We start from the raw sequence: 20302 nt of genomic DNA on the forward strand, positions 1-20302 counted from the left end.
CTTCCAGATTAACCTGAAGTACACTGCGCACCATTAGTCATAGAGTCATAAAGATATACAGCACGGAAACAGACGTAAGTGGTTTCTTCCAATATTAGGCTACTGTTGTCCAGGGAAAAAAATATGTTTTGCCAGCTAATCAAATATGTCATATGATATAAGTTTCAATGTCAATGTGATGTCACATAACGTAGACCTTACATCCCAATGATTTGTGGACCACGTCAAATAATATAACTCATTGATCATTCACACTGGCCTGTGGTTGCTAGCCTCAGCCCAACATTAAATGTGATACTGCCATTGAGCAACATTTACTGAAGAATCTGAACTGTGCTAAAAGTTACTCTGGAAACCAATTTAAACTTTATCAGTTATGCATTTGTGCATATTAGAAGCTGCATATATTAACACATAGGACCTTGTTTTAAGATTGCAAAAGGAATTTGTACTTGTATTACAACTGTTTTATTGGGATAAGAAAAGCCGTCATGGAGACAGCCAATTTCTGCTGCATTCCCATGGCAATATCCTGACCAATCAGAGTCCATCGGTCTGGTCTAAGAACGAAGATTGACTATAATTAGGTCTGTATTCACTAAAATCTAGGAGGTTGATCGGGGATCTGATTGTAACTGAGAAGGTTCTAATGCCACCTCGCTGGACAGGTTACATACAAGGAAGGGGGAAACAGAGTTAATGTTTCGAAGAAGAACAAAGAACAAAGAAAATTTACAGCCCAGGAACAGGCCCTTCAGCCCTTCAAGCCTGAGCCAAACCAAATCTCCTGTCTAAACCTGTTGCCCAATTCCTAAGCATCTGTATCCCTCTGCTCCCCACCTACTCATGCATCTGTCCAGACGCATCTTAAATTAATTTACCGTGCTTGTCTCTATCACCTCTGCTGGCAATGCATTCCAGATGCTAGCCACCCTCTGTGTGAAGTACTTGCCACGTGTATCCCCCTTAATCTTTCTACCTCTCACCTTGAAAGTGTGACTTCTCGTTATTATCCTTCACCCTGGAAAAAAGCTTGTCTCTATCCACCCTGTCTATACCCTTCATGATTTTGTAAACCTCAATCAGGCCATGGGCACCCGCATGGGCCCCAGCTATGCCTGCCTCTTCGTAGGATATGTGGAACAGTCCATCTTCCGCAACTACACTGGCCCCACCCCCCACCTTTTCCTCCGCTACATCGATGACTGTATCGGTGCTGCCTCGTGCTCCCACGAGGAGGTTGAACAGTTCATCCACTTCACCAACACCTTCCACCCCGACCTCAAATTCACCTGGACAGTCTCAGATTCCTCCCTCCCCTTCCTCGACCTTTCTATTTCTATCTCAGACGACCGAATCAACATGGACATCTACTACAAACCGACCGACTCCCACAGCTACCTGGACTAAACCTCCTCCCACCTTGCCCCCTGTAAAAACGCCATCCCATTCTCCCAATTCCTTCGACTCCACCGCATCTGCTCCCAGGAGGACCTGTTCCAAAAACGTACAACCCGGATGGCCTCCTTCTTCAAGGACCGCAATTTCCCCCCCGACGTGATCGACGATGCCCTCCACCGCATCTCTTCCACTTCCCGCTCCTCCGCCCTTGAGCCCCGCCCCTCCAACCGCCTCCAGGACAGAACCCCACTGGTCCTCACCTACCACTCCACCAATCTCCATGTACAGCGCATCATCCGCCGTAATTTCCGCCACCTCCAAACGGACCCCACCACCAAGGATATATTTCCCTCCCCTCCCCAATCAGCATTCCGTAAAGACCACTCCCTCCGTGACTCCCTCGTCAGATCCACACCCCCCACCAACCCAACCTCCACTCCCGGCACCTTCCCCTGCAACCGCAGGAGGTGCAAGACTTGCGCCCACACCTCCCCCCTCACCTCCCTCCAAGGCCCCAAAGGAAACTTCCATATCCACCACAGATTCACCTGCACCTCGACACACATCATCTATTGCATCCTCTGCACCCGATGTGGCTTCCTCTATATTGTGGAGACAGGCCGCCTACTTGCGGAGCGTATCAGAGAACACCTCTGGGACACCCGGACCAACCAATCCAACCACCCTGTGGCTCAACACTTCAACTCCCCCTCCCACTCCACCAAGGATATGCAGGTCTTTGGACTCCTCCATCGCCAGACCACAACAACACGACGGTTGGAGGAAGAGCGCCTCATCTTCCGGCTAGGAACGCTCCAACCACAAGGGATGAACTCGGATTTCACCAGTTTCCTCATTTCCCCTCCCCCCACCTTGTCTCAGTCAAATCCATCGAATTCAGCACCGCCTTCCTAACCTGCAATCTTCTTCCTGACCTCTCCGTCCCCACCCCAGTCTGACCTATCACCCTCACCTTGACCTCTTTCCACCTATCACATTTCCGACGCCCCTCCCCCAAGTCCCTCCTCCCTACCTTTTATCTTAGCCTGCTGGACAAACTTTCCTCATTCCTGAAGAAGGGCTTATGCCTGAAACGTCGATTCTCCTGTTCCCTGGATGCTGCCTGACCTGCTGCGCTTTTCCAGCAACACATTTTCAGCTCTGATCTCCAGCAGTCCTCACTTTCTCCTCAATCAGGCTCTCCTCAATCTCCTTTTTTCTAATGAAAACAAACTTAACCTACTCAACCTCTCTTCATAGCTAGCACCTTCCATGCCAGGCAACATCCTTGTAAACCTTCTCTGCACCCTCTCCAAAGCGTCCACATCCTTTTGGTAATGTGGCGACCAGAACTGTACACAGTATTCTAAATGCGGCCAAACCAATGTCTTGTATAATTTTAATATGACTTGCCAGCTCTTATACTCAATACCCCATCCAATGAAGGCAAACATACTATATGCCTTCTTGACCATTCTATCCACCTGTGCAGCAACTTTCAGGGTACAATGGACCTGCACTCCCAGACCTCTCTGCCCATCAACTTTTCCCAAGGCTCTTCCATTCATTGTATAATTCGCTCTAGAATTAGACTTACCTAAATGCATCACCTCACATTTGTCTGGATTGAAATCCATCTACCACTTTTCCGCCCAACTCTCCAGTCTAACTACATCTTCCTGTATTCTTTGACAGTCCCTTATGCTTTTTGCTACTCCACCAATCTTCATGTCATCTGCAAACTTGCTGATCATAGCAACAGATCATTTATGTATATCACAAACAACAGTGGCCCCAACACTGACCCCTGTGGAACATCACTGGTCACCTTCCTCCATTTTGAGAAATTCCCTTCAACTACTACTCTCTGTCTCCTGTTGCTCAACCAGTTCTTTATCTACCTAGCTAGAACACCCTGCAAACCATGTGACTTCACTTTTTCCATTAGTCTACCATGGGGAACCTTATCAAATGTCTTACTAAAGTCCATGTATATGACATCAACAGCTCTTCCTTCATCTATCAACTTGGTCACTTCCTCAAAGTACTCTATTAAGTTGGTAAGGCACGAACTCCCCTGCACAAAATCATGTTGCCTATTACTGATAAGCCCACTCTTTTCTAAATATAAATAGATCCTATCCCTCATTACTCTCTCTAGCAACTTTCCCACCACTGATGTCAGGTTCACTGGTCTGTAGTTACCCAGAATATCCCTAGTACCCTTCTTGTACAGGGGGACAACATGAGCAACCTTCCAGTCCTCCGGCACCTCACCTGTATTTAAGGATGCCACAAAGATATCTGTCAGGGCCCCAGCTATTTCCTCTCTCACCTCCCTCAGCAACCTGGGATAGATCCCATCTGGTCCTGGGGATTTGTCCACCTTAATAACCTCTAGCCCAACACATCTTCCTTACTTATGTCAACATGATCCAGACTAATCAAACTTCTATCTCTAATCACAAGATTCATCATGTTCCTCTCCTCAGTGAACACTGATGCAAAGTAATCATTCAGAATCTCACCCATTCTCTCAGGTTCGACACACAGCCTTCCCTCATCATCCTTTAGTGGACCAATCCTTTCCCTAGTTACCCACTTGCTTCTTATATAAGAATAAAATGCTTTGGGATTCTCCTTAATTCTACTCGCTAAAGCTATTTCATGACTCCCCTTAGCCCACTTGATTTCTCGTTTAAGACTTGTCCTACTCTTTTGATATTCCTCAAGGGCCCGTTCTGTTCTTAGCTGCAAGTTAGTGGTAGGGCCCTGGGGAGCATTGTCAAACAGAAAAATATTCTCAGAACGTATTTGAAATTATCTTTTAAAACTAACAATGGTAATGTTGAAGTAATGTTCCCTAGCAACCCGTGAAAACGGTACAGAACCTGAGTGTACTTACACCCTCCAAGCTTGATGCAAGTTTCCAGATTCGAATCTTGACTCAAACATCAGACTGGGAGTCCAGTCCTCTGGAATTGAATGTGGAATTGACAATTTGCTCATTGTCCTCGAGTCAAAAACCAGATGTTTACATCTTGAAGGGTTGTTCTGAGCTTGTGAATCACTCAACTCCCCTGCAGTTATTAATGCAGAGAAAATGTCAAAGGTGTTATACCAAGTATATTTTTGTAACCAAGTTATCGAGATAAATAATTGCTTTGTTTACAGTTAATGTTCAGCTTCTAAACACAAAAAGCAAAATATGAGATATAAGATAATCCATGTGCAGAAAAGAAGCTCATGGACTTGTAATTTTCCAAAAATCCTTGGACTTGTAATTTTCCAAAAATCCTTGGATTCAGGAGATGAACTAGACAATTGAAAAGCTGCCAATAAACTCAGAGGGTTGAGAGTCTATGGAACTTCCTGCCACAGAGAAATTGGGGGGTTGAGGGGTGGGGAAGGGGGTTTGAATCATTTTGTTATTTGATGATGAAATTGATAGATTCTTGATCAGTAGCAGAAACGGAGGTTACGGTGAAAATGTTGGAAACTGGATATGAGGAATGTTTGATCAGCCATGATACTACTGAATGGTGGTGCACAGTCTTGAGGGGCGGAATAGCCTACTCCACTTTCTTAGTGTGAGCCTGCAAGATAGAAGGCCAGAAGCATCAATACTCCCAGGATCAATGGTTTTCTTAACATTGCCATAATGTCCCATCCCTAAATTGGAGATTTTTGTCACTTATCTAACTTTCGCTGATTACATATTTAGAAAAGCAAATGGAAGGTTGGCCTTGACTGAAAGTGGGATGGAGTATAAAGGTGGAGACATCTTGATACAACTCCATCAGGCATTGTTGATACCAATGTTATGTGGAATACACATAATATGCAGCACTGATCACCTTTCGTAGGGAAAAAATTACATTGATTGGAAGCAATTCAGAGAATGTTGGAATGAAGGCATAGTTTTCTAAGGAAAAGGTTGAGCTACTTCAGTTCTATTTAACAAGTGGAGTTCAGAAGTATGACAGGTGATCTTATTGAATCAAAAGATTTTGAGGAGGTTTGATAGAGTGCTTGCTGAGAGAATGTTATCCATCAGGGGAAAATCTAGAACTAGGGAATATTATGTAAAAATTAGGGATCTTCAATTGAAGGCTGAGATAAGGTGCCCTACAATAGGTAGGAGCTGGTGGTTTTGGGTGAAGTGTTAGCATGGATAGAGGTTGGTTAACTGATAAGAAATAAAGAGTTGGAATATGTGAGTCATTATCTTGTTGGCAAAATGTAACTGGTGTCACAGGAATCAGTGCTCAGGCTTCAACTATTAATATATTGAACTATCTGCATGAAGGGATAAAGGTAGGCTAAGTGAGTTGGAAAAAATTGACAGTTGAAGTATAATGTGGAGTAATAGATTGGATCATATTCGAGACTGAATTCGACACTTTGAATTTGCAAGGGAGTCAAGTATTATAAAGTGCAAGCAGGAACTTCTTAAGTGGATAGATTCATTTGTGTTTTGAAACATAGGAACAGGAGGAGCTGGATTTTTTTTCAGTTTGTTCCGTCATTTGATTAGGTCATAAATGTATCTTAACTACATAACCTAACTTTACTTGATATGGCTTGATTCTTTTACCTTACAAATATCTATCAATCTCACTTTCAAAAATGTCAATTCACTTAGAACCTACTGTATCTTGTTTTTTTATCCTATCTAATCCTTTTGTCATTTTGAAAAGACCTTCATTGAATCACTTCGAAATGCCAAGGCATACTTGCACTGCAGGGCAAAAGTGAGTATTGCAGATTCTGGAGATTAGAGTCACGATTAGAATATTGCTGGAAAAGCACAGCAGGTCAGGCAGCATCCCAGGAGCAAGAAAATCAACATGTTCCTGCTCCTGGGACGCTGCCTGACCTGCTTTGCTTTTCCACCACTGCTCTAATCATAGTTGCACTGCAGTCTTATTGCGAAGAACAGATGGAAAATACTTCTATTTCTGGGAGAAATATGGTCACCTGGTTCAATCTTGTGCCAAAGTGCTTCATTTTCAGGACAGTTTATGATGTGACTTGGGGTTGAACATAATGGACCAAATCCCACAGGCCAGAAAGGATCATGTCTGTGTTGAAATATATAATCAAGATAAAGAGTTATTGCATGCCAATTGAAAGTAATTTGCTGTAAACTATTCCTTATGGAATTATATAAAAATATGAAATGCAATATCATTGATACCTCAAAGTAAACTTTTATTGCATACCTTTAAAAATGCCATGCTAATTAATAGTTTGTAAAGTAATATCCAGAAATGATCTCGGTCTTCATTTTCTGAATTCTCCCTGACCCACTGGGCATTTTCAACAAATGCATATGGCTAAACCATGCATTTGGAAAGGTACTTCTCAATGAACATCCAACAAGAATCGTTCTCCCTCACATGCTGGCCATAAGCATTCATCCAAGGTTTACTTGGTTCTGGGTTTCCTGCAAAAACTTCAGTTCCCTTGCTAGGCTGATTTAGTGATCCCAGTTGAAAGGTAATCAGCTGATCTCATCTCATTTGGTGTTGCCAACACACAAACATCATTTGAATGGGCTTTTTGTGTTCATTTTTGTCTGGAAATGATTAGCGGCCTAGGCAGAACATCTGGAGAATAGTGGAATCTGACTGTTTCTTTTCTGCAGTAATTATAAGCACAGAAGGGGAATATGGTAAATTAAACTTGGTAAAAATGGCCACCTTGGTTGAATGCAGCCTGCCTGTGTTTTTGCGGTAAAAGCAACAATCTTGGTTTGGGAGGTTGGTACACAGCGATACCTAAACCAACATCAAGGATGAAAATGAAAGTAGAATTCTCAGTCATGAGCAGAAATGCCAAGGCTAAACTGAAAAGAATTTACTAACTCTAAATCAGTAAATAAATGTATACCAAAAATGCTCTGTTTTAACTGGGTGCAAGTGATGGGAGGTCTTTTTTTTTAACCCTTTGTCACCAAATCCCTTTTAGCTGTAAGGTGAGCTTTACAACCAATAAATAGAAAGATAATTCTAATGTCATGTGCTAAACCTCTGTATATTCAAACTGGGACAGCAAACTACTTTGAGATGATGTTGCTATACATTTACAGAAGTTTTAAGGAAGGACCCAGCAGTGGCATTCACTGTTCGGACAAATGCTAATGACCATTTATTAGTTAATGGATGAAAAGGGGAAGGCCATTTTATTGGCACTGAGAGAAGATTATGGTTAGCCCTACTAACACAAGATCACCAGGAGGCAGCCCTGAAAAAGTCATGAAGATTGTTCTCTGTGAATCTATTTATACTTATTGGTTTTGAAAACAACTACAGTTTTGAGTTGATTTGCTATTTTAATCACTTGGAGGGGGAGGAAGACGAGGAAGGCGTTCTCGTTCTACTCTTCGCTTCATAGGCTCATCGGCTTCAAGGTTGGCATATTCAGCATTTGACATAAATAATGACTAAATTGGACCACTGCAAAGATAGGTGAGCTTTGATACAAGCCCAATTTTCCACGTCCTCTCGCCAAAAACATGGCACATTGTTTTATTTTGTTTCATCAAACTTGCCAGCTAGTAAATCCAACAACAGAAGATTTCCTAAATACATCTCCAGTATCCCTTAAAAGTTTAATTTGTTCATGCAGGAATCTTTTCCCAGCCTTGAATAAAGATAAAACTAAAATAATTTAGTTTAAAATTCCCAACAATCTTTTTTTAAAATGTCGTTCAAGGCTGAAGAACATTTAAATACTTAATCAACATGGCTTTGTGCGTGGGAAATCATGTCTCACAAACTTGATTGAGTTTTTTGAAGAAGTAACAAAGAGGATTGATGAGGGCAGAGCAGTAGATGTGATCTATGTAGACTTCAGAAGGCATTCGACAAGGTTCCCCATAGGAGACTGGTTAGCAAACTTAGATCTCATGGAATACAGGGAGAATTAGTCATTTGGATACAGAACTGGCTCAAAGATAGAAAACAGAGGGTGGTGGTGGAGGGTTGTTTTTCAGACTGGAGGCCTGTGACCAGTGGAGTGCCACAAGGATCAGTGTTGGGTCCACTTCTTTTCGTCATTTATATAAATGATTTGGATGTGAGCATATGAGGTATACTTAGTAAATTTACAGATGGCACCAAAATTGGAGGTGTAGTGGACAGTGAAGAAGGTTTCCTCAGATTACAAGGGGATCATGATCACATGGGCCAATGGGCTGAGAAATGGCAGATGGAGTTTAATTCAGATAAATTCGAGGTGCTGCATTTTGGGAAAGCAAATCTTAGCAGGTAAGGTCCTAGGGAGTGTGGCTGAACAAAGAAACCTTCAAGTGCAGGTTCATAGTACCGTGAAAGTGGAGTTGCAGGTAGATAGGATAGTGAAGAAGGTGCTTGGTATGCTTTCCTTTATTGGTCAGAGTATTGAGTACAGGAGTTGGGAGGTGATGTTGCAGCTGTACAGGACATTGGTTAGGCCACTGTTGGAATATTGCATGCAATTCTGGTCTCCTTCCTATTGGAAAGATGTTGTGAAACTTGAAAGGGTTCAGAAAAGATTTACAAGGATGTTGCCAGGGTTGGAGGATTTGAGCTACAGGGAAAGGCTGAACAGGCTGGAGTGTCACAGGCTGAGGGGCGACCTTATAGAGGCTTACAAAATCATGAGGGGCATGGATAGGATAAATAGACAATGTCTCTTCCCTGGGGTGGGTTAGTCCAGAACGAGAGGGCATAGGTTTAGGGGTAGAGAGGAAAGATATAAAAGAGACCTAAGGGGCAACTTTTTCACACAGAGGGTGGTACGTGTATAGAGGCTAATACAATTGCAACATTTAAAAGGTATTTGGATGGGGTATATGAAAAGGAAGGGTTTGGAGGGATTTGAGCTGGGTGCTGGCAGGTGGGACTAGATTGGGTTGGGATATCTGGTCGGCATGGACAGGTTGGACCGAAGGGTCTGTTTCCGTGCTGTACATCTCTATGACTTCATGCCTTGACACGGTACTGACGCTGGAGACGTAAAATTGATTGTGAAGAGGAGTCGCTGGACTCAAAACATTAACTTTATTTTCTCTTCTTAGATGCTGCAAGACTGGCTGAGTTTCTCGAACACTTTCTGTTTTTGCTTGTTTCATATATCCACTATCTTCTTCTTCATCTTATTGTAAAATTTATTACATTTTCTATCAATAAAAGAATTAACAAAATTAATAAAAAATGGTCACCTGTTCAATGGAATTCGATTGGTGACATTGCTATCACATGAAATCAGGTCTAAAAATCCTTCTTTGGAGTATTTCCTGAAGTTGAAGAAAAATTCTATCATACTCTTGTCTTATACATCCATTCATCACAAGCCATTGGTACATGCAGTAATCACTAGTAACAAACAAACACACTGAAGGGATCAGCATCTGACATGAGCAATGTTTTCTCAGTTGAACATTGCCAGTAGTTTTTAAGCGTAACAAGAAATACAGATGAATGATACAAAACTAGAAAGGGAGTAAATTAGGGAGTAAATAATTATGGTGACAAGGGTCTCACAGGAGCTCTGCGTTAATACCCTCGGGGAAGGACTGCTGAATTTATGCCAAGCAAACCTTTAAGTGGCCAGTGATAGATCTCCTTGGGTATTAGGGATACTAAGGGGTGGGAATGTCCCCATCCCGCTAGCCCAGGCGCTGTCAGCTCATCAGATGGTGGCAACTGTAAACTGCAGGCAATACTAACAGGTGCGGTCTCATCTACCAGCAATGCATCCAGAGAGAGAGCTATGATTGCCGAGGAACCTAACTTACAGGTGAATAAAGATTAAAGGCTAAGTAAGTGGGCAAAAATGGAATGTAATGTGGGAAAATGTGAAGGTGCTCATTTTGGAAAAGAGAACAAAAGAACAGAATATTATTTAAATGGAGTAAAACTGCAGAACGTTGCAACACGAAGGGAACAAAACACAGATAGCTAGCACACAGGTGCAGCAGGTAACCAGCAAGGTGAGTGGAATGTTGGAGGGAACTTACTTATGGCTCAGTGGTGGTGTCCCTATCCCTGAACTGGGAGGCCTGGGTTCAAGTCCCACCTGCTCCAGAGGTATGTATAACATCTCTGAACTGGCTGATTAGAAAAACAGGCTAAATTAAAAAATTGAAAAACATTGGAACATTGTCCCTTATCTCAAGGGGGTTAGAGTAGAAGAGTTGGGAGGTATTACTGCAACTCTACAAGGTGCTGGTGAGACCAGACCTGAATTACTGTGAGCAGTTTTGGTCTCCTTATTTAAGGAAAGATGTCAGTGCATTAGAGGCAGTTCAGAGAAGGTTCACTGGGATGATCCCTGGTATGGAAGGATTCCTACTGAATGAATGGAGCAGGTGCAAAGAGCCTGCTCCTGTTTGTATTTCTTATGGCCTTATGGTCTTATGGAAAAAGTGGGTGTTGTGGTAAATAGCAGGGAGAGAGCCTGCAGAAGGAGCTGGTTCTTAGCAGGTAGCCCCTTTCCCCCTTCCACTGCTGCGTCTCTCCATCATGAACTAAATGCCTTTCATTGCGACACATCACAGGGAATCTGAAAGCAAGTCAAGCAGGATTTATTTCTTGAACTTCCAATGCGGTGACTGCCCACACTCTCTGGTCAAACACCAGTGGTGATGGGATGAGACCATTAACTGGATAATAATTAGGGTTTAAGTTCTAGTTTTGATTGGTTACATGGTGGGAAGGCTGTCTACTAACCATCTCATTCCCAACCTTCACAGGATCACAGAGGTGCATAGCACAGGAGGAGGCCATTTGAACCATTGTGCGTACACCAGCTCATAAATATGCATCCTTATGCCAGTGTCCTGTTTCCTTCCCCAGGCCCTTACAGATTATTTTTATCTTGGTAATCATCCAATGCTGTCTTGAATGCCTCAATTGAATGTGCTTCCATCATATTTCCAGGCAGTGCATTCCATACCCTAACTACTTGCTGAGTAAAAAGTTTTTCCTCATTTCAGCCTGGCTTCATTTGCAAAATCACTTTAAATTTATGTCTTCCTGTTCCTTTTATGAGGAGGGACAGTTTCGCCCGATCTGGTCTATCCAGCTTGCTTGTGATTTTGAAATTTCAATCCGATTTCCTCTTAGTCTTCTGCTCTCAAGGAGAACAACCTCTATCTCATCAAATAAATCCTCATAACTGAAGTTCCTCATCCCTGGAAACATGCTTGTCATTTTCTTAAGGCAAAGCAACATAATTGGGGCAGAGGTGTAAAGTCAGTGGGGCCTGAAACAACCATCTTCCCAAAAAATTAAATACCCCTCCACCTCCAAATCCAGTGCAGGGGAAGGCATTAAATTCCCTCCAGGTCAGTCAGTCAGTCCTGGTGGAACATCCTTAGTTCACTCGTATAAGCAATTCATAGGAATAAAATCACACTTTCTGATAGACAATTATTCCCAATTTTACTTTTTGCGTATTTTATTATTTATTACATTGTAGAACTATTGCACAGCCTCTGGTCAAAGGCGTAATTAAAACATACTTGCATTTCCTGAGCCGCGTTTGGTCCAGGGATGACAATTCTCCATTTTTCACCAGTTTTTTGACAGTTAAATCCTTTGATCTCAGATCAACCTGGCTTCTGTCTTTCAATGTACAGCCTCCTGTTGTGGTTAGAATGAAAATGACAAGGTAAGTGGCAAAATTTGACTTGTCAAAACACATATTCTGCCTCTGGTCAATTCTGAAACTCATAGTTAAATACGCCTACGTCCTCACTATCTCCTTAACCTTGTCGAACCTAGTCTGAATTGAATGCATTCCTCCAGTACTGGCCTGTTATACATTGTTGTCTTTCATTTCCCACCATGTCTTTAGCACTCTTATCCCGAATTTGGTTCACTCCGCATGATATCAAGTAATAGCTGAAGGCACTGTATGCTGCAGAAGCTATGGTCCCTGACAACATTCCGGGGAATAGTACTGAAGACCTGTACTCTAGAATGAGCCAGCATGCTAATCATTCTGGGCATGACTCTGATAATTGGAGAATTTCAGCCCATCCACCCCCAGCCCAAACCTCTCCCTCTTCCTCGCCAATTCCTCTTCACTCCAATTTTACTGGGACTCCTTAATGGTCCACTTGGTCAAATTGTGTCTTGATGTCAAGGGTAGCCACTTTCACCTCCCCCTCTGGATTAGACCAAGGTTATAATGAGATCAGAAGCTGAGTGGCCAAGCCATTCAAGTACAAGTGAACATCTGGCATCTATCCAGCAATGTGGACAAGTGCCCAGGTATGTCCTATCCATAATAAGCAGGATAAATTCAACTAGGCCATCAGTTTGGACTGACCCATCAGTCTAATTTGACCCTCTGTAAAGCATCACCATTAGTGCAATTAACTGTCACTTGCTCAACAATAATCTTCTTGTGGATGCTTCATTTAGCTGACTCTCTCATGATCAATATGCTTAGTGTTACTGGTGACTGAAAACTACGCTGAACCAGCAATATAAGTATAGCGGTTACAACAGCAGGTCAGAGACTTGGAATTCTGTGGCAAGTGACTCACTTCCTATTTCACCAAAGCTCATTCCTGATTTATAATGTGCGATCAGGAGCTTGATGGAATATAGTCCACTTGACTGGATGAGTGTAGCTCCAATAGCTTTGAAGAAATTTGGCACCATTCAAGACAAAGCAGTTTGCTTAATTGTTACCCCATCTGTTACTGTCAAGATTCACTCCGTCATCACCCATGCACAGTGGCATTAGTATTGACCATTTTCAAATGTCCTGCAGCAACTCACCCAGACTCCTTTCATGACATTTACCAAACACACATCTACCACCAAGAAGGCAGCCAATACATGGATACGTACCACTTGAAAGTTTTCCTCCAAGTCACACGTCAGCCTGATCTAGAATTATATTGCTGTTCCCTCAATGAATTTGGGTCAATATCCCTCACTAACAATACTCTGGGAGTATCTATATCCCAAGCTGTTTAAGAACACCACCGTATTCTCAAGGACATTTAGCAATGGGTAATAAATGTCTCAACCAGTGATACCCAACATTGCACCAAATTAATTTCTTTGATCAAGGTTCTAGTTATCTGTACTAGTATCTCCTACTTTGGCTTAATATTCACTGATGCTGCTCCTGTGAAGGGTCTTAGCACATTAAAGATTGGACATAAATATATAAGTTGTCGTTGGTTTTGCTGATGCTGGGTTCTAAAATATATTTCATTGTATGATAAAGCTCTGGACGACTATCCAAACAAGTAAATCACCTTCATGCTACACTTTCCTTTTTATTTACACTTTGAGAGAGGTTGGAACCAATTGCAGGAGATTTTTGTGTTCTGGGAAAAATACCTTTTCTAATAGACATCATAAACACTAACCATACACAGGTGTAAACATGACCGCAGTCACAAGGTTGCTTGTGAGAACTAATCATGACGAAACGTAGAGGACCCAGCACCGATCCTTGTGGCACTCCACTGGTCACAGGCCTCCAGTCTGAAAAAAACTCTCTACTACCTCTGTCACCTACCTTTGAGCCAGTTCTGTATCCAAATGGCTAGTTCCTAATCGATCCTTGCCTTTCCAACTACATATACATACTGTCTCTCAGGATTCCCTCAAACAACTTGCCCACCACCAACGTCAGGCTCACTGGTCTATAGTTCCCTGGCTTGTCCTTACTATGCATCTTAAACAGTGGCACCACATTAGCCAACCTCCAGTCCATGCCACCAGGTCCTGGCAGCTTGGACTCAGGAGTCTGTCTGTGTCATTGCCATCTCAATAGTTTTGGGAGATGGTCAGCTGTGCCAAAAGAAGATCAATGACCTTGTGTGGTTTGCCAGGGTAAGGGCAACATCTTCTCTGTTACCTCACACTCATTCTGTCTCTGCTACTGAACACACATCCCACCAAGAGAAGGCTCTGCCACTCTCTATTTCCTTTAATATTTTTCCTCACTTGCCCTCATTCCACCTACCCCACAACTTCCAAACCACTAACCCTGTACGCCATCAGCACTGCCTCCTCACTCTGGTGTAAATACCTTGCCATTGTTTAACCACCTTCACCAGGAGAAAATGTTGTGCCTTCCAATTCCATCTCTCTCAATCCCTCCCTTTATCTCATTAGGCGAGAAGACATCCCACAATAGGGTAGATAGGGCCCGAAAAGGCAGAGGGGTAGTCAATATGTAACTCCTCATCCCCTGTAAGAGGACAATCCTGATGGTAACAGAACAAGACTGTCCATGCAGGACGACTGAGGCATCCATGTCCTGCCAACGGAGTAACTCTTCTGTCAAACTTGTTCATTACACATCACTTCTAACCATGGCCCTTAATGCTTTCTCTTTCTTTTGTCTCACAGGTACCACCAGTATCTCCATGATGTTGGTAGCAAAACAGAAATCTCCTCCTCTATCTTTGAAGGCAAGAGCACTGAGGCCTCAGATGAACCACTGGCAAGGCTACCCACCCTCCACCAGATCAGACATTGACACATCAGAGGGAACATTAGTTTTAGAAAATTTGGGATCACAATCTGGTGATCACCTCACTGCAACAGCTCCGCAACTGGCTAAGGAAGGAAGGCCCAGGCTGTTCACTCCCAGAGGACTGCCAAATTGCTGAGTAGTGCCAGGTAGGAGAGGACCCTGTGGCATCAGTCATTGGGGAATTCACCAGAGTACACAGGAAGGGATAGAAGCAACAGACAGGTATGCAGGATGCAATGACCCTCATCGCCCAAAGCTGCAGCAGTGCCTACCTCTGGTTATAGCCTAGGCAGGTCCACTTGTCTTGGGCAAGATGACCTGTAGCATGCCTGGGCCACCTAGACATAAACACCCCTCAGGGGCACCTGACCAAACCTTCAAAACCAATTGGCTTCACTGTCAAGAATGCTCCCTCTACAACAACTGAGGAACCAGGGACTACACTAAGATGCTGTGGGAAGAAAAGAATACTGAAGATCTATTCAGGGTATCTTGGTGTAATGGGTAAAAATGCACTGTTCATGAATTCTCCCATTTGTACAAATTGTATCGCATTGAAGCCTAATGTTGTGTCAAAGCAAGATGTCCCTGGATTGACGTTTGTGTTGAGAGCTTGCTGCAGCATCTGGAAATAAGGTGAAGAAGGCATAACACCCTTCTGGCACAATCGTCCTTCATCCTACAACACCCCTATTCCTTTTTTGGTGTCAGTGTCCAAAAATGTTGCTGTGAATAAGTGGTCAGTCATGTCTTGGACAGGGAGGTGCACAGAAAACAGGGGATCAATACTTTAGGGTGGCCAGAGGTTAAGGACCCCACAGGTATAGGTCCTCAGCACTACATGGATCTGTGTATAATGTTTTTATCTTTTTAAAGGGATTCACATTGATGCAACCTCCTCCCTCATACTTTGAGGTTCTTACCCTGCCTTCTCTGAGTGTAGTTGTAGCTATTTCTTTCCCCTGTTGTGTACTTTGCTATTCAAGAATGATGGAAAGCGACAATGAGCACTCTTTGACCAATGGCTTCCAGCATCCATCTCTACATGTTAGTCAGGTCTCAAACATCCAGATTCCCTTTCTGGTAATTTTTCCCATTAACCCTATGGGCTTTCACCTCCCTGGTCCCCAATCAATCCATGTACAAGAGGTCCACATCTGCTCATAGTTCTCCCCCAGCCCCTGGCATATGAGGCAACCAAGCCAGGTATAGCATTCTTGAAGTTAGGGTGTTCCTGACCATAGATGAATCCCCTCTTTTGCATGAATCCCCTACTCTGTTCCCCTCCAACCATTACCATATCTCTCCGTTACAAATAGAGTTGGCCATTTTCACAACAGTCATCCCTCTTGCCCGAGCCTGAAGCCTTCAATTCTGACAAGCAGATTCCTAAGTCTCCTTCCAGTCATTGAGGTAAAAACAATGACTGCAGATGCTGGAAACCAGATTCTGGATTAGAGTGGTGCTGGAAAAGCACAGCAGGTCAGGCAGCATCCTAGGAGCAGGAAAATTGACGTTTCGGGCAAAAATCCTTCATCAGGATTACAGGCAGAGAGCCTGAAGGGTGGAGAGATAAATGAAAGAAGGGTGGGGGTGGGGAGAAAGTAGCATAGAGTACAATAGGTGAGTGGGGGAGGGGATGAAGATGATAAGTCGGGGGGGGGGAGAGAGGAGTAGATAGGTGGAAAAGAAGGTAGGCAGTAGGACAAGTCAGTGCTGAGCTGGAAGTTTAGAACTGGGGTGAGGTGGGGAAAGGGGAAATGAGGAAACTGTTGAAGTCCACATTGATGCCCTGGGGTTGAAGTGTTCTGAGGCAGAAGATGAGGCGTTCTTCCTCCAGGCGTCTGGTGGTGAGGGAGCGGCGGTAAAGGAGGCCCAGGACCTCCATGTCCTCGGCAGAGTGGGAGGGGGAGTTGAAATGTTGGGCCACAGGGCGGTGTGGTTGATTGGTGCGGGTGTCCCAGAGATGTTCCCTAAAGCGCTCTGCTAGGAGGCGCCCAGTCTCCCCAATGTAGAGGAGACCGCATCGGGAGCAACGGTTACAATAGATGATATTGGTGGATGTGCAGATAAAACTTTGATGGATGTGGAAGGCTCCTTTAGGGCTTGGGTGGAGGTGAGGGGGAAGGTGTGGGTGCAGGTTTTGCAATTCCTGCGGTGGCAGGGGAAGGTGCCAGGATGGGAGGGTGGGTTGTAGGGGGGCGTGGACCTGACCAGTTAGTCACGGAGGGAACGGTCTTTGCGAAAGGTGGAAAGGGTTGGGGAGGGAAATATATCCCTGGTGGTGGGTCCGTTTGGAGGTGGCGGAAATGTCAGCGGATGATTTGGTTTATGCGAAGGTTGGTAGGGTGGAAGGTGAGCACCAGGGGCGTTCTGTCCTTGTTATGGTTGGAGGGGTGCAGTCATCACCCAACTGTCCACCTTCTTCCTCTTAGTCTCTGTGGTTGGACCTGATGGACTAACTGTTGCCCATGCCCTTCAATGATGTCTCTGCACTGGCCTGGATGAGCTATAAGGCCCTTCGCTTAGCAACTTGCCTCAGCCTAGTGAGAAACCCACTTCAATCTGGGAAAATTGCATTAAAGATGCGGTGGACTACCACCAACATCATGACAGGCCTCCCTGGATCTCATCCGATTCTGCCACAGATTGTGCTGCAGCCCATGTCTCTGAGACCCTGTAAGGTTCTGTCCTATATCACCATATCACCAGGCCAAAGTTCTGGAACTCCCTATTCAACAATGCAGTAGATGACCTATGATACAGGGACTTGCAATGTTTTAAGCCTCATTATTTTGGAGCTTGGACCTGTATTTATTTATAGCCCTGCCTGCCAAAGTTATGCTGCAAAACTAGCGCAGGAACTTCGAAATCTTAGACCTAAAAGTCAGCTAATAGAAATGATCCTTAAGATGTTCATCTCAAATCTTAACCATTTGCTCCTTTTTTAGTCTACCTGTCAAAAATGCAAACTTCTGATTGATGTTCCCACACCATTAACATTCCCTAAATCTGTGAGAAGACTATAGATATTCAGTAAGAGAAGAAACAGAGACTTGAGAGACATAATGTGAAACAAGTCCAAGTACCTAAAAATACATGATGGTCTGATTGCCGAGGGCTGGAAAGGAATATCTCTTTCATTGAAGCTTGAAGACTTTTTATTTTATAGCGATGTTTCAACATGTTCCTCGTATCAGAAAGATGATGTCCCGAAACTTTCTGAAAGTCTAGTAAACTGAGGTGGGCGACTGTTCCAATTGGTAATTCACTGCCAGATTGAAAGCTGAAGGGAAGGTCTTGCAATAAGTCCTTAGTGGATTTCTCTTCACACCGCTCACGTTTCTGCTTTTCAACATTCACATTGTAACTTCTTGTTCTCTCCAAAGTTGATGTCTCCAATGTTTTCAGAACTCGGCTCTCCAAATCTGTTTCCTTTTGCTTCTTCAAGGATTCTTGCCATGTCTGGTCTGTACATTAACAAAGTATGAACAAATTTTACTCATTTCTTCCTGAAATATCACCATATTACATAAAAAATGATCAGTCATGTTTTAAAATCTGATCAACAAATAGATTAATATGTAGTGCAGAAACATAAATAGTGGAAGCTAAAACATTTCTTACATTCTTAATGCCTGCATACTTTTTGAAATATCTAACAATTCTGCTTATAACATTTCAAAATATCAAAACAAAAAACGTTAATGTAAAGCAGGTTCCTTAAGCATTTTGAAAGTTACTGAGTCCTGACACCTACCAAAGTTTCATTCAGATCATAAAGCAGTAGTTAATTCACATTTCTACTTCATCCTTGACACATTTATATGAACTACCCAACAGGGTAACTCAGTGGTTAGCACTGCTGCCTCACAGTACCAGGAACCTGGGTTTGATTCCAGCTTTAGGTGATTGTGTGCAGTTTGCATGTTCTCCCTGTGCCTGTGTGGATTGCCACTGGATGATCCAATTTTCATCCACAGTCCAAAAATATACATGTTAGGTGGATTTGCCATAGTAAATTGTCCATACTGTCCAGGGATGTGCAGGCTGGTTGGTTAGCCATAATTCCTTTCTAAGTAAGGAGATCAGTGCTCCCAGTGTCGTCTCACCAATGTACTGCACAGTTGTAACAAAATCTTCCTAATTTTTATACCATAATGCATTCTAATTGCAATTAAAGTCAACATTCCAGTTACCTTCCTAATTACTTGTTGCATCTGCATGCTCATGTTTTTACAATCCATGCACTAGGACATCCTTATCCCTCTACTACAGTCTTACTCCATTCAATTACTATTCTGCTTTCCAGAATTCCAATTACTATTCTTCCTGCCAAAGTGCATAACCTCATCCAATATTCCATCAACCCATTTTTGCCCACTTGCTTAACCAATTTATTTTTCTCTGCAAACTCATTGTATCTACTTCATGGCTTTATTTTCAAACTATCTTTACATTATCAATAAACTTGGCTACCATACTCTCTGTCCCTTCAACCAAGTTATTAAATTTGATCATAAATAGTTGAGGCCTCAGCACTGGTCCCTACGGCTACCAGTTATATATGCCAACCTGAAAAAGACCAAAATAATACTGTAAAAAACCTTCTATATATGCTGATATATCACCTCAAAGCATGAGATCTTACCTTTTATAACCTTTCATGTTCAATAACCTTTTATGTAATAAATTACTAAATACATAGTTTGGGAAACAACACATCATGAAAGCCATTTGAGTAATCTGGCCAGTTTTGTTATTTCCTATTATTTATCCCTTAACTGTGTTTGTTTGTCTGTCTGTCTATAGCATGAATGGGGGCTGAAAACAAATGTTTTGGGTTAGGAGAAAGTGAGGACTGCAGACGCTGGAGATCGGAACTGAAAAATGTGTTGCTGGAAAAGCGCAGCAGGTCAGGCAGCATCAAAGGAGCAGGAGAATCGATGTTTCGGGCATAAGCCCCTGGGTTGACAGCATAGGCATTAATCTGTTTATTTTGTTATTTAATATTTCCTTGTTAAAATTAATGTGTATTAATGAATGGTTAAGTCTTTTGTTTGAGATACAAAACTGGTGTCTGGAATTAATTATTCACAAAGTCTGGAGTTGGTTATTCAAAAGTCTGTTTAGGAACCATTGGAGTAATTGCTGGAGTGTCTTTGATGGTTTAGTTTTACTGTGTCGCAAGTTCAGAGGTAGAAGATTGATTTTGATAGTTATCTGTCACCAGGTTGTAAAACTGCTCAGCCATTCATTATGATCATGGCTGATCACAATATCATATTAACTCTGTCAGCCTGCTGACAGATTTGTATGATTTTCTAAATGTCCTGCTACCATCTCCTTAATAATATGTTCTAGTACTTGCCTAATAGTAATGGTAAACTAAATGGCC

General features: G+C 42.9%; 1 protein-coding gene across 1 annotated transcript in view; it reads right to left on the reverse strand.

The window, feature by feature from the left end:
- The window catches only part of LOC122546367 (uncharacterized), a 218016-nt gene that overhangs the window by 62680 nt on the left and 135034 nt on the right, over window positions 1-20302 (reverse strand). Inside the window, exons 4-8 of the mRNA XM_043685104.2 lie at window positions 17994-18374; window positions 11915-12035; window positions 9611-9685; window positions 6382-6485; window positions 4307-4481 (exon numbers count right to left, since the gene is read on the reverse strand). Coding sequence (XP_043541039.2) covers window positions 4307-4481; window positions 6382-6485; window positions 9611-9685; window positions 11915-12035; window positions 17994-18374 — 856 coding nt within the window. The remainder of the gene's footprint in view (window positions 1-4306; window positions 4482-6381; window positions 6486-9610; window positions 9686-11914; window positions 12036-17993; window positions 18375-20302) is intronic.

This window comes from Chiloscyllium plagiosum, unplaced genomic scaffold, assembly GCF_037043375.1.
Source record: "Chiloscyllium plagiosum isolate Xiang-an unplaced genomic scaffold, Cpla_swu_hap1 HiC_scaffold_3, whole genome shotgun sequence".
Classification (NCBI taxonomy): Eukaryota; Metazoa; Chordata; class Chondrichthyes; order Orectolobiformes; family Hemiscylliidae; genus Chiloscyllium; species Chiloscyllium plagiosum.